At 41.7% G+C, this 14,303-nt stretch overlaps 1 protein-coding gene across 3 annotated transcripts in view; it reads left to right on the top strand.

The window, feature by feature from the left end:
- UBE4B (ubiquitination factor E4B) overlaps window positions 1–14,303 on the top strand; it is a 111,335-nt gene that overhangs the window by 45,540 nt on the left and 51,492 nt on the right. Inside the window, exons 7-11 of one of the 3 annotated variants that reach the window (XM_060141496.1) lie at window positions 403–819; window positions 1,535–1,678; window positions 8,275–8,416; window positions 9,922–10,022; window positions 11,012–11,126. In XM_060141496.1, the coding sequence (XP_059997479.1) occupies window positions 403–819; window positions 1,535–1,678; window positions 8,275–8,416; window positions 9,922–10,022; window positions 11,012–11,126 (919 nt within the window). The remainder of the gene's footprint in view (window positions 1–402; window positions 820–1,534; window positions 1,679–8,274; window positions 8,417–9,921; window positions 10,023–11,011; window positions 11,127–14,303) is intronic. The other 2 variants (XM_060141497.1, XM_060141498.1) reach the window with 2 other exon arrangements.

Raw genomic sequence — 14,303 nt, 5'->3', positions numbered from 1 at the left:
AGGGAATGTTCATTTGTGGGCCTGTCATGCAGATTATGACATGTATTGTGTTTGGGGGATGGATTGACTCATTGAGGAGATATTGTCTCTTCCACTTGGGTCTCTGTGGCTTTCCATGGTTAGGCTACTGGTAAGTTAAGTTTTAGGAACAAATGACTGTGTATAGTATATTATTCTCTGGAAAGAAGGCTTTCTCATATTATAAGTATAGCCTCTAAATCAGTGCGGCAGTCTACTTACAGTTATTTAGGTGAGTCTCTAAAAGATCTCTATACTTGAACGCTTAGAGATATGAAGTGCAATTATACTATTCTTTAAAAACATGATATTTTCCATTTTAGTTATTTATCTCAAGCTTTTCTTCAATTTTCTCTCCTTTCCTCCCTTTCTCAACTCGTTTAGCCTCTATGAGACTAGCCCAGCTCCCAGCATGAGTGTCTGGAGCTCTGTGCCAATGATGAGTCTGCCTCTGGCCCCCCCGTCCCGGGCAGCCAGCCAGGCGTCCACTCCTCCCGCTTCCCTCAGTCCTCACGGCGCAGCTGCAGGGACACCTGCGGGAAGCCAGCCCTCGTCTCCGCGGTACCGGCCCTACACTGTCACCCACCCCTGGGGGTTGTCATCTTCTCCTGCCCCGCGGTCCTCGGGCAGCTCCATCCTGTCGAGCTCCCCAGGCCTGCCCACCCCAGCTAGTAGCCCTCAAGCCGTGCCCGCCAGCTCCTCCCGACAGAGACCCACCGGCGCGGGGCCACCTTTACTGTCCGCCTCATCCGGTGCGGGTGCCATGAGCAGACGGCCCTCCTCCCTAAGGAGCTCTCCTAGGTATCTATGCAGCAGGAGAGTCGGGTGCGTGTTTGCAGTGCAGGGAGAGGAGATTAACACGGTTTGGAAGAACTGTCGTGTGGCACTGACCTCGGTTACCTGTGTTTCTCTGTTTGGGGTCATTAACCCGCGTGTCTAACTGGTTCGGTAGACTCGTGCCCCGAGTCCACGCCCAGCCAGGCTTCAGTCACATCAGAAAGTATGGGTGGCTTGATGGTGAGACCCTTTCTTCCCTTCTTCCCCCTCACTCTTCCTCCTTCCTGTACAAAATAAAAAGAAGTCACTTGGTGTTTGAAATCGAGTGCACATGTCATGCCTCCTGACAAATGAATTTCAGAGACTGGCCAGCTTGTATTTGAGAGTTGGGGCTCACATGACCACTTTTCCACGTTTCGTACTGTTGCTAATCATAGTTGAAATACAGTCAGACCAAGGGGTTGAGGGAGCAGATCCCTTACCTCTGGCAAGTGGTTATGCCTTGACACTTTGTTTTCAGCCCCTTAGAAAGAAGCAGTATCGTGACTCCATTAATCCGCGCCCTCCACCCCTCAAGGGTTCCTATGCCTTTATATAATTTAGGTGAATTATTTTTCTGCATGTCAGTAGACAAAACTTGTAGCGTAAGATTTCATTAAAAGGCCAGCAATTGTAAAAGCTTTCCTCCTCTCTGTTTTCCTTTGTTCCCTGATGACTTTTTTTGCTTTTGTTACGGTAGTATGTACGACAGTCCTTTCTCCTTCCTCTTCCTCGCACTTTCTGGGGACAGTAGTGATGAAGATGGAGAAGAAGATGATGATGATGGTGATGATGAAGGTGGTGGTGGTGGTGATGAGTTTTCTTGTGTCCAGTTTGGGTCCAGGTATCAGAGGAATGGAGTCTTACCCCTGCATGTGCCTAGGTGCTTAGGAACTAACTTTTATAAGTCTTAATTAGAGGTGTGCTTTGAATCCAAACAGGATAGGGTCAAATGGCTCCAGGTGGCCTGAAAAGTCAAGATGTGAGAAACTTTGCATGTACTAAAGCATTAGGACCTTCTCATGGGGTAAAGTGGTACATAGAAAAAAATTTCATAGTTGTTGCCTGACAAGTTTGGAGAAAAACTTACATGTAATCATTTGTCAAGAACATGAACAGGATCAGTCATCGTTAAGATCAAAGATTAAAGATCAGTCATCATTCAGTTCACCCACGCTAAGATCTAAAATGAGAGGCCCTCCATTTATCTGTTGGAAGAGTATTCTTAGGAGCTGCCAGGTGTGAGCAAAATCTACTCTGGGAGGCATGTTCTCTTATGTACAGTTGCATGGATTGCTGCTAGTTAGGAATGGCAGAGGGGCTGGAACGTGTGTGTGTGTGTGTGTGTGTGTGTGTGTGTGTGTGTGTGTGTGTGTGTGTGTGTGTGTGTGTGTGTGTGTGTGTGTGTGTGTGTGTGTGTGTGTGTGTGTGAGAGTGTGTCCCTCCAGCTCACTCTAGGCTTGCAGGCTTCAGTAGTTGTGGCACGCAGGCTCAGTAGTTGTGGCTCACGGGCTCTAGAGCGTAGGCTCAGTAGTTGTGGCACACGGGCTTAGTTGATCCGCGGCATGTGGGATCTTCCTGGACCAGGGCTTGAACCCGTGTCCCCTGCATTGGCAGGCGGATTCTTAACCACTGCGCCACCAGGGAAGTCCCGCTGCTTTCACTTCTAATCTTAAATTTTGCTAATCATTCACCTCCTTGGCCTTGGTAAAGCCAAACCGTATTTGTTTAGACGGCCTGTGGAATGGCAGCAGAGGCTAAAGCATAGCTCATGATGTTGCTGAATGTTCACCCCTGAAAACCGAGTGAAAGAGACCGCTTGGGTCTTCTAGGTGACTTTGAACAAGAAAATATAATAGCCCCGTCTTTCTAACCCTCCCACTCATTGTCTTACAATTTTGCTCTTAAATTGAAGTTTCCTCTGTACCAAGTTGATATTTGTGCCCAGCAGTGTTCAAAAATAGCTCCAGGCTATAAATAGAGACAGCCGTAGGAGTGAGGTACACTGCATTCAATTCGTCGGTGTTCAGAAGAATCATTAGAGGGTATATAAAGAGAGAGGGGTGTTGGTGCAATGTCGAATATTGATTCAGGAAGGTCAATATTTGTATTAGGTTGAACGTTGTATCACTGTTTCTCAAGTAAATTTCCCACAGATAGAAGTGTCTTTTTCATGTAGATAAAGTCCTCATCCATGACGATAGTAATGCAGCAGACATCCTTGTCAGGAATCAATTTCTGTACCTGAAAAAAGTGCTTTATTATCTGTTTTACTGTAAGCTATCTGTGGGAGAAACGCTGTCTCTCCCGGGCCTGTTGAATTCCAGCTTCCTCTAACAAAGATACCAGAATTGTATGCGGCTTTCACTGACTCCGCTCTAGACTTATAACATCCCAACCTTGTCTCAGATCTAGACTTGATAAGGAGAAATAAATCTTACCGATTATGTACTCGTAGCTGCGAATAGTTATGAGCATCACCTGCCGGGTACTGTGTCAGCTCTCAACCTACGTTATCACTTGAATCCTCACAGCACCGCCCCTAGTTACTGCCAGGAAACGTGGGTACAGGGAGGTTAGTCACACAACTAGTACGAGGCAGAGCCTGAGTCCAGAACTCACATTCCTCCCACCATACCCAGCTGCCTCTGGCTTCTCCATCTTTGCCCAGTGGGACTTGTGTTGTTCTCATTCCTTACGAGTTATTTCGCTGCCCAGAGTTTACACATCTACTCAGTTCCTTGGCAAGAAAGTGCCAACATTTTACTCCTTAATTACAAAATTCCACTCCAGTCAGCTGGCAGGTCCTTTGCTGGCTGTTCAAATGAAATCTGATCTGTCCAGGTTTTAGAAATTACAGATTCTGAATCTATATCAGAATCTATATCAAAAAGAATGTAGAAGGACAGGGCGTATTCATATATAACTGATTAAACAAATAGAGAAGAACTTGAGAATGCACGTAGTGTCAGAACCAAGAAGTAGCAGAAAAATCTGATTAATTTGGGCAGTCGGTGAAGAGTTTTTTTCTTTCCCCTTTTCTAATTGATCTTAGAATTTTATTTACTTTGAAGTAAGCACTTTTAACACCCACTTCTCGCCTGGTAAGATCAATGTCTTAGAAGCAGCAGTCAAGGGGGCTTGTTTCTGTCTCCCTTTGTGCTTGCCCAGTGGAATCGATGGGTTGTACATCTTTTGTGAAGTAGTTAGGACATACATTCCTATGTTAATTATTTATAGTGGTGATAATAAGGGTTAATTTAAGAAAGGCAAAAACATTCCTTCTAGACTGTTTCGTAGTGCTCTGTGAAAAAAGCTATAAGAATTATAAGGAACTACTTCCTGCAGGAATGGAAATGAGCGAAGTGAGAGTTATCTTTGTAATAAATATAACAAAGGAATTATTCTGCGGAAACGTTTTCTGATTGTTTCCTAGGAAGTTGAGGACTAGAAAGAAGTTTTTCTTTCGTTTATTGGGTTCTTCTTCTCACTGCTCAGATATTTCAGTGAAGGAGATCAAATCTTGCAAGTCCTGAGCCTATGTGAATAGAGAAAGAGAAAACTAGCAAATAGGGGAAAACATTGACCTTTCCCCTCTTATTTCTGCTGACCATCACTATTTGGAGATGAAGCAACAGAGATGGTCGAAAGGAAATCTTTCTGCCATGTCTGTCCCCCAAACCCTCCAGTGATTTCCCTTCTCCCACAGAGTAAGACCCAAAGCCTCTCACCCTGGCCTGCAAGACAGTGCATCCCACATGTACACACACACACACACTCACATTCACACTCACACACTCTTCCTGCCCCTTTCTGTCACCCATACTCTGCCTTTCTTTTCCTTCATAGCACTTAAAGCACTTCTATACTATTTTTGTTTTTAATTGTCTTCTCTCTGTAATGTAGTTGGCATATAACAAGGTCTTTATCTGTTTGATTCAGTGTACTGTCCCCAGGACCTTCGACAGTGCAGACATTTGTTCAGGGAATTTACATGGCTTGACCCTGCCCAGCTCTGCCTTTGCCTTGCATCTAGAAAATATACCATTCCAAAGTCTGCATCTAAAAAAGTAATAAAATAGGGTGATTATTCCCATAATAGAAGAACGGAAACTGCGATGGAATCCTTTTAAGAAACAAGTTTTCTTGGTACATTTAAAATGGGACTCAATTTGCACAGATCTGATGCATGTATAAATCCCCAGAAATATTTTCATTGTGTTTTCAGAAGGAATCAGCTGTATTTCCAATATGTGAAGTAATTAAATTATTCAGTTGGATTGTTGATGTCGTTATCAGAAAATGGTTCACATGTTCTCCCAAGGGAGGTATAATTTTATAGATACTCTTAGGACTTAAACATGACATATTTCCAGTGTCGCATTCCATGTTACGGTTGTAAAAGCATCATGAATTTCATAACAACTTCTTCAGGAAAAAAATGAAATACTATTTTAAAACAGTTAAAAATGTCCATTGATAGCATAAATTTAATGTATATAAACTGTACACCCCTTGCTCCTTCAGTATCACATTCAAAATTTGAGTTCAGCTCTTTGAGTTCAAACCTAGAGATCCTTATAAACCGGTTTTGACCACTGACAATCATGCACATCCCTGGTGACGCTGGCCGCTTTGCATACCTGTGCTCATGATCTACTTCGGCACCCTTAGGACTGATCTTATAATTTGGAAGCATATTGACAAACACTAGGGTTTCTGTGTTTTCTGTTTAGTTAAACTTAACGTTTCTTTTCTTTCTTTCTCTTCTCTTGAAAGTCACTTGGAAGTGTTGTTTGGTCCCTGACAGATGATCACAGCGTACATCAACGTCTTTTATCTTTGAAACTTCTATTATACATTCTGAGTGTCTCTCATTGCCTTGCCTGGCGGTCTCGTACACACCCTGTCATTTTTCATGCCTTTGCGAAATGTTCGTGAAGGCATTTCGGTTGACTTTGAGGTGTTCAGATCTAAGTTAAAATGAAAGGGGACATTTTGGCTGAGAATGGAACCCAGTGTCAGTGCATCAGCAGCCGCCAGCTAAGCGCGTTGACTTCCCACAGTCGTTCACAGGCACAGCATCAGACTGACTCCTTGCAACTGGCAAGGACCCATTGGCATCAAATATCAGATGCTTTCCATTCCAGAGGTGTAAAAATGTGAGAAAGATGGGGCTTATTATCAAGGAAATGTATAGTTTAAATACTTCATTTTAAACACGAGGAAGATCTATTTTCAGTGTCATCTGTGAGAGCTTTTCAAAGGGACTTTAACCTTAACTGTGTATAGTTATAAGCCTGTGTTAGCAAATTTCATCTTTGGGAAGTGCAGTGAATATAGTCCCTGAGTCACTAACCTCAGATGGAAGAGGGAGGGATAGCAGATAGCTTGAGAGCGGGATCGTGGCAGGTAAAGCCAAATATCTTTCTCCCCTGTCTCCTTCTGGGGATTCACCACACTACTTATATTTATGGGTGGGTTTTTCGGTTTTGTTTTTATGTTTTGTTTTGTTTTTTTCCTTTGCTTCATTACAGTCCTCATCTTTCTGTTGTCAGGTCAATTAACAGATAACAGATCTTACTATACCATGAACTGTAGCCCAAAATTTAAGTGGTGTGAAGACACAAGAATTGTTTTTGGTTTTTTGAGGTGTCCCACCCTGGGCTGCCCATCTTTGTCTCTGGTGAGGCACTTTGTGGGTGGCTCCATTACCTGCCCAGTCAGGAGGGCGTTGGCTGCCTTGTGCTTTTTTTTTTTTTTTTTAATATATTTATTTATTTTGGGCTGTGTTGGGTCTTCGTTTCTGTGCGAGGGCTTTCTCTAGTTGTGGCAAGCAGGGGCCACTCTTCATCGCGGTGCGTGGGCCTCTCATTGTTGCGGCCTGTCTTGTTGCGGAGCACAGGCTCCAGACGCGCAGGCTCAGTAGTTGTGGCCCACGGGCCTAGTTGCTGCGCGGCATGTGGGATCTTCCCAGACCAGGGCTCGAACCCGTGTCCCCTGCATTAGCAGGCAGATTCTCAACCACTGCGCCACCAGGGAAGCCGTGCCTTGTGCCTTTGACTGCTTCTCAGCCTCCCCTCCTCCCTTCCCTTCTGTCAGACCTATGTAGTAAGTAAGTTGTAAGAATTCAGGTTTACGAGACTCTGGCCTGAGAGCCTTGGATTTAAAGCCTTGCTATTGTTTTCATCTTTTTAAATTGAAATACTCTAATATCATACTTTCATTCCAAGGTCAATTATGTGTATTCTTCTAAAATTCTAAGGTCAGTTATGTATATATTCCAAAATTACTTTTGTGTATCTATGCATCTATCTGCATAACGTATCATTAATATCTTAATTCTTCTTTTAGTTTCTAGCTCCTCTCTGCCCCAGGCTGAAGTAGGGATGGGTATCTCAAGTTCCTGATATTCTTCCCCGCCTTTATCATCTTTCACATGTAAATTTTTTTTTTTTTTGCTAAGTTTATATTTTTTCATTTGTCTTCATTTCATAATTCCTGACCTCTTCCTATGCCATGATTAATCTTTTTGTATCTTTTATGTCTATCAAATTTGTGAGTTAAACATCAGATTTGGTATTTGACCTATTGATGGTTAATCTAAACTTTGATTTCCTAACACCTAACCCTTGTGATAATGGTCTCAGGGAATAATTGTTACTAATAATAATAGTGCCTCACGTTGTATCCTGCTTATATTTTACAAAGCACCTCCACATTTTATTGAACCCTCACTGCAGATGAGATGAAGTTCTGGGTTCAGGTAACAAGTAAGCAGTAGGGATGGGAATAGAACGCAAGTTTGGATACTCCTAGTGCAAGGTTTTTGTTTTGTTTTCACTATACTAGTTTGTCCCTTTTGCCAAACATTTTGGAAAATTTGTGTTTGTAACATATTTTTCGTGTCTCCTTCTAACTGGACGGTTTTCCTAAGCCCTGGTCCTGTTGCCGAATGCTGGATGAAGGCTTTTAAGATCTGTGCTAGAAGTTAGGAAGAGGGATATTTTGTTAGTCCCTTGTAACTTCCCTCCTAAAGACTTCGATTACGTAATAGCGTAGGCTGGCTTTAACCTCCAAGCCTGCCTAATTGCAGCTGGCCAGTTGGATTTACATACGTGTGGTATCCCTTCAAATGCCCAGTGCTCAGTAGCAATTCTTAGAGTCCTCCTGGTTTTGTAAGGTGCTGTTCCCAAGAAGATAAGATGTTGGGTTTCTGGACAGACTTTCTTCTTAGGTCAATAAAATGTTTACTAAAAATTGCTATTGTTGGACTTGGAGCAGGTGAAACAAGCAGTCCGCTCCAGCCTCGGCTGCATGGGTGTCTGTGCTTTGTTCTGGGCGTGGGGACCCTAACGGGCTTTCTGCAGAAGTGTGAACTCTATCAAACGTGATTTATTGAGAACAGGTAAAAATCATCCATTCTTCTTTTCTCCAAAGTTTTGGAGCCTCTGGTGGGGCAAGTACTTGGGATTCCTACAGCGACCATTTCACCATTGAGACGTGCAAAGAGACAGATATGCTGAACTACCTCATCGAGTGTTTTGACCGAGTTGGAATAGAGGAAAAAAAAGCACCGAAGGTAACATGAAATGGATTCTTTTTTTTTTTTCTTTTTTTTCGGTACATGGGCCTCTCAACTGTTGTGGCCTCTCCCGTTTGCGGAGCACAGGCTCCGGACGCGCAGGCTCAGCGGCCATGGCTCACGGGCCCAGCCGCTCCGCAGCACGTGGGATCGTCCTGGACCGGGGCACGAACCCGTGTCCCCTGCATCGGCAGGCAGACTCTCAACCACTGCGCCACCAGGGAAGCCCGAAATGGATTCATTTTAAAACCCCCACAAAAACCTGGTTATGTGGTGGATAAATAATTGGTTTTTGACCCCCTAATGAGCATTCACTCATGTATTCAATCAGTAAAGTGGTTATTGAGCATCTACTATGGGTCAGGCACTGTGTTAGAAGCTGGGGGTGGATCAGTGAACCAGACAGACGAGGATCCCAGTCCTCATGGAATTCACATCCTAGTAGAGGGAAGAAGTGACAGGGCCAAGTGCCACTGCCACCAGCGACTTACACGGCCCTGATGATTTCTCTCCGAGTCTGTCGTAATCATAATAACCAACATTTATGGAGCGCCTAGACCGCCAGACACTTGGCTAGGTCTCATTCTCACAGTTGTTCATTAGTCCAGTGTGGTCCTGTGTGGTATAAGTATTATTTTTTTCCGTTGTGTTAATAAGCAAATGAACCTCAGAGAGATCAAGTACATACTAACCTCGGTCTTTCCTAAAAGCCAAGTGGCGTAAAGTGAACTTTCAAAAAGCGAGGGATACCTGTAATTGTCCAGAATCACATAAATAATAAATTGCAAAACTGGGTTTAAACTCAGCAAGCTGCACTTTTTCTTCTATTTCATGCTGAGTTACTTTATTATTATCACATTTCATTCCTATTTCATTTTCTTTTTTTTTTAAAGTTTTTATTGGAGTATAGTTGATTTACAATGTTGTGTTAGTTTCAGGTACACAGCAAAGTGAATCGGTTATACATATACAAATATCCACTCTTTTTTTTTTAAGATTCTTTTCCCATATAGGCCATTGCAGAGTACTAAGTAGAGTTCCCTGTGCTATACAGTAGGTCCTTATTAGTTATCTATTGTATATATAGTAGTGTGTATATGTCAATCCCAATCTCCCAATTTATCCCCACCACCCCAATTTCATTTTCTAGTTCTGGTTTTCCATTGGAAATTAATCCGGTTGTCAACCTGTTAGCTTCATATTTGTGAAGGGCTTCTTGGGGTTTGCTGCACTTAACCTTAGCAAAATCAAAGAGAGTGGGCATATCTCTGAAATCCCCACGTGGTCACCTGAAGCTTCTGCTTCTCTCTTCTCTAATTGTAGATTTTAGCGGAGACATTATACTTGGATGATACAGTTACTCTAGTTTGTTCATCATCGGTAAAAGAAGAGAAAAGGGTGCCATTTCCTGCAGATTGATCTCTTCTGACTCTTGTCAGTTTTCAACTGTATGGGATTATTTTGTTTGTCTTTGTAGACCTAACCTCTACCTTTCTTTGCAGATGTGTAGCCAGCCAGCAGTCAGCCAGCTTCTGAGCAACATCCGCTCACAGTGCATATCCCATACTGCATTAGTACTACAAGGGTCCCTCACACAACCAAGGTATGAAAAACCAATATGTGCTTGCTGTTAGCGGGGAGAGGGCCCTCTCCATCAGGCTGCCCAGCCATTCTGCACCACGTTGGATAACTCACTTCCTTACCCATGAAATGAGTGGTTGACTAGATGGTTTCTGAGGTCCCTTTCTTTCTCTAAAATACTATGAAAATAAAACACTCTGTGTGGTTTATTGAGATAGACTGTGGTTGAAATATGTTGACATCAGGGCAGGAAATTAGTAATTCAGTTTAAAAGCAGCTGCTTGAAAGCAGTATAGATACTTGAAAAAAAAGTGTAGATCATCACTTTCCATGTATCATATAATCAATTTCTATTATTCGATAATAAAGAATAGTGGTGGAATAGGTAATATGGGAATCACCCGAAGTGTACTACATTATTAATTTTTGTTCAGAGGGTCCCATAAAGGTTTCAAGTTTAATAAAAGAGTATTTCTGTATTTCATTTCTCTTGTGAAAAAACATCTAAAGGAAAAATGACAAAGTTCAAGATTTATTCATTCTGGATGATCTTACCATAACCATTTTTGAAATTTGTCAGAAAAAAAAAAAGGAAAATGATGCACATGTACTAAAACTTACACACCGTTCCATGGTTAAAATTAATAAGAGCTTAAAAAAGTCTTCAGCCACTGCTAATCTTTTTTTCCCCCATTGGATGAGGCATAAATAAATAAGTAAAAGAGACATATAATACTTTGGTTTTTCTAATGCTTTATTTTTCAAGGGCTATATGGAGGCAAAGATGGATCCTTTCAAACTTTCTATAGTTTCTTACTGAAAAGCCCCCAAAGTGATTATCTTAACAATGAGAAAGGTGATCTTTTGCCTAAAACGATTGACTGTTGTGTGGATTATTTGGGAAATTTGAAGCTTGACCTGTGATTGTCAGCTACATGACATCCTGTATGTTCTGTTGTTACACGGTGACAAGTTGATTTATCAGAGCCCTTGACTTTCGTGGGTCTGCAGGTCCCTGCAGCAGCCGTCCTTCCTGGTGCCGTACATGCTGTGTAGGAATCTCCCATACGGCTTTATTCAAGAACTGGTGAGAACCACTCACCAGGATGAAGAAGTGTTCAAGCAGGTAAGGTTTTGTGTGTTTGCTACTGAAACTGCTGGATTAGGAGCTTCCCTGCCGAGCTAGATTTCTAAAGACACCATATATTGAAAACTTTGGTTCCTGAATTTGAACATGCGCATGTCATTTGCTCAGAGAGAGCTCCCCGAGATTCCTGTCCTGAGGAAATCAGATTGACAGCTGCATTGTTCAAATCATGTGTACATTTCAACTAATCAGTCAAGCATCAGATGTTTTAAACATGGTCTGTGCTAAGTGCTTTGGGAGAGTAGAAGAAATATAAGGCCCTGTCTTTGATTTTAAGAAGCTCTTAACACACTACCAAGAAGTAGCATAAGACGTGATATACATTTGCCAGATAAGTAGTGTTGAAAATTAGTTCTGAGTTTACAAAAAGGAGATTAATAAATCAAAGACCAAATTAGCTCAGCTGCAGTTTGCAGGTCACATAAAACCATTGTCTTCTCACCACTAAACCGGGAATGAAGTCTCAGATCTTACTGATTACTTCATTCATTAAGTATCCATACATTTTTGATATCCCATTGTGTAAAGGCAAGTGAAAATCAGATATGTAATATTTAATAATAAAGCTTAATAATAATAATAACTACTAAAAAAGATAGTCTTGAAGATTTCTTCCAAGGTAAAACCTTGGCATGAATTTTGATTACTGTTCTGTGGCCTGTGTTGTAAAGTAAGCACTTTGCCACAACAACTTTAACACAGCTATTTCCCATGATGAAAGGATGCTAATGACATTTTCTTACAATTTGTTGTATGATAATCTCTTTTTTTGTTTCTAGAAAGAATAATAGAGGCAATAGCTACAAATGATATGATTCCTTTTCATCTATTTTTTTAAAAACTCTGTTTGTTTTTTTATTTATGGCTGCTTTGGGTCTTCGTTGCTATGCACGGACTTTCTCTAATTTTGGCGAACGAGGGCTACTCTTCATTGCGGTGCGCAGGCTTCTCATTGCAGTGGCTTCTCTTGTTGCGGAGCATTGGCTCTAGGCATGCGGGCTTCAGTAGTTGCAGCACACGGGCTTCAATAGTTGCAGCGCGCGGGCTCAGTAGTTGTGGCTCATGGGCTCTAGAGTGCAGTCTCAGTAGTTGTGGCGCATGGGGTTAGTTGCTCTGCGGCATGTGGGATCTTCCTGGACCAGGGCTTGAACCCGTGTCCCCTGCATTGGCAGGCAGATTCTTAACCACTGCGCCACCAGGGAGATCCCTAATCTGTTTTTATACCTAATATTATTTTTAACTGTTCATATTGAGGCCTTTGAATTCTCAGAAACTGTGTTTTCAGCAGTTTTCAAAGTATTAGTAAAAGAAGCATCCGGGAGTGAAAATCCCAGTCAGTGAGTGTTGTGTATTCTGTATTTGGAATTTATCAACTGCTCATCTTAGATGATGGTCTTACTGACTTACAGGAATATTTTAGGCATTATAGTGAGCTTTTCTTCTCTAGAAAATTAAGTGAACTCTGATGAAAATATATAACTGTCTTGTAAGGTTTAAGTGATACACTGTATTATATGTATAATATACATAAAGTAGAATACTTCTACTCAAAAAGACATCACTTGAGGAACCAGAGTAGCTTTACCTGTATGAAAGCCTGGAGATCAGCTAAAAAAGTATGTTATGCCTATTTTATTCATAAAGAAACTTACATAGAGGCTATGAAATGACCTCTATGTGTGTTTTTTTGTTTTTATATTTTAAATTTATTTATTTCACCTTATTTATTTTTTGGCTGCGTCAGGTCTTCGTTGCTGTGCGTGGGCTTTCTCTAGTTGCTGCCAGTGGGAGCTACTCTTCGTTGCGGTGCGCGGGCTTCTCAGTGCGCTGGCTTCTCTTGTTGGGAGCACGGGCTTTAGGCACGCGGGCTTCAGTAGTTGTGGAGCACAGGCTTCAGTAGTTGTGGTGCACGGGCTTTGTTGCTCCACAGCATGTGGGATCCTCCCGGACCAGGGCTCGAACCTGTGTCCGCTGCGTTGTCAGGCGGACTCCCAACCACTGCGCCACCAGGGAAGCCCTATCTGTTTATTTTTAATCACAGAATTCTGATCCCTTGTCTTTTCTTATGTGTCACCATGTTTCCTCAAGAGAAATGATGAGTACAGTGGAGTTGCTGAACTGAAAAACAGCATTTTACCTTTTGTCTTAAGAATGTGGCAGATTTGAATGATTAAACCTTTTGAGTGAAATTTCAGTCTTCCTTTAATTAAAGTTTGAGATGTTCATAGATAAATAAACAGCAATAAATAATAGTTAGAATTTAGAATTGGAGATGAACACTTGGAGCATTTTTTATCGGTGCTGGGAGGTATTTATTTGAAAATAAAATTATTTTAAAAACGTGTAAGTCACACAAACAGTATAATGTTCGATATTTGAAAAGTATTATGTTTAGTAATATTTTGTCTGCTTATTATAATTTAAACCCTACTTGCAAAAGAGGATAACTCTAAAGAAGTTTTACTTTATAGCGTTCCTGAAAAAAATGCTTAAGAGATTTTTCTAGATGATCAATTGTGAAATTTATCTTTTGGTGATTCTGGAACTACTGTTTTTCCCTCGATTGCAGTTTGGGCATTTCCCACCCCTACACCTAGGCATTTCCTCTCCATTTTTAGCTAGCTTACGAACGCACATTACTTCTACCCTGATTGCTTGGGTTGCGAGAACTAGAAGGATCTCTTCAAGAGCTGTGTTGATATCTCAAGACACTCTAATACACTTTGTAATGCAGGGCACCTTTTTAATACTGTGCTCCTTAAATGACAAAGGTGTTCCATACAATGGGATGAAATTAGTAGGAAAGAGAATTTTTCAGATTTTCTAGTAGCTTTTTAGAACACTCCCTTTTTCAACTTGTTGGCGTTCAGACTGTCAGCTGTTGTTTACAACATTCTCAGCTTAATGTTATTAGTCTTGAATCCCAACCAACTCCCTAAATGTGCTGCTCAGTGAGTACACTGTGAAATTTAAACATGAGCTGTGCTGAGCAGATTCTGCAGTGTTCCTGTGCCCTGGTATTAATGGTGAGCTTGTAAACGTAAATTTGAGTGCCCTTAGGCCCTGACATCAGGTTGTTGTACTAATCACACCATATATGGAGGTAAGGCATCCTGATGAAGTTTTCTTTTTCAGTTTCAACATTTACCAGCCATC

The sequence above is a fragment of the Lagenorhynchus albirostris genome, chromosome 2, assembly GCF_949774975.1.
Source record: "Lagenorhynchus albirostris chromosome 2, mLagAlb1.1, whole genome shotgun sequence".
NCBI classification, from domain to species: Eukaryota; Metazoa; Chordata; class Mammalia; order Artiodactyla; family Delphinidae; genus Lagenorhynchus; species Lagenorhynchus albirostris.
This window is presented reverse-complemented; position numbering and strand designations above follow the sequence as displayed.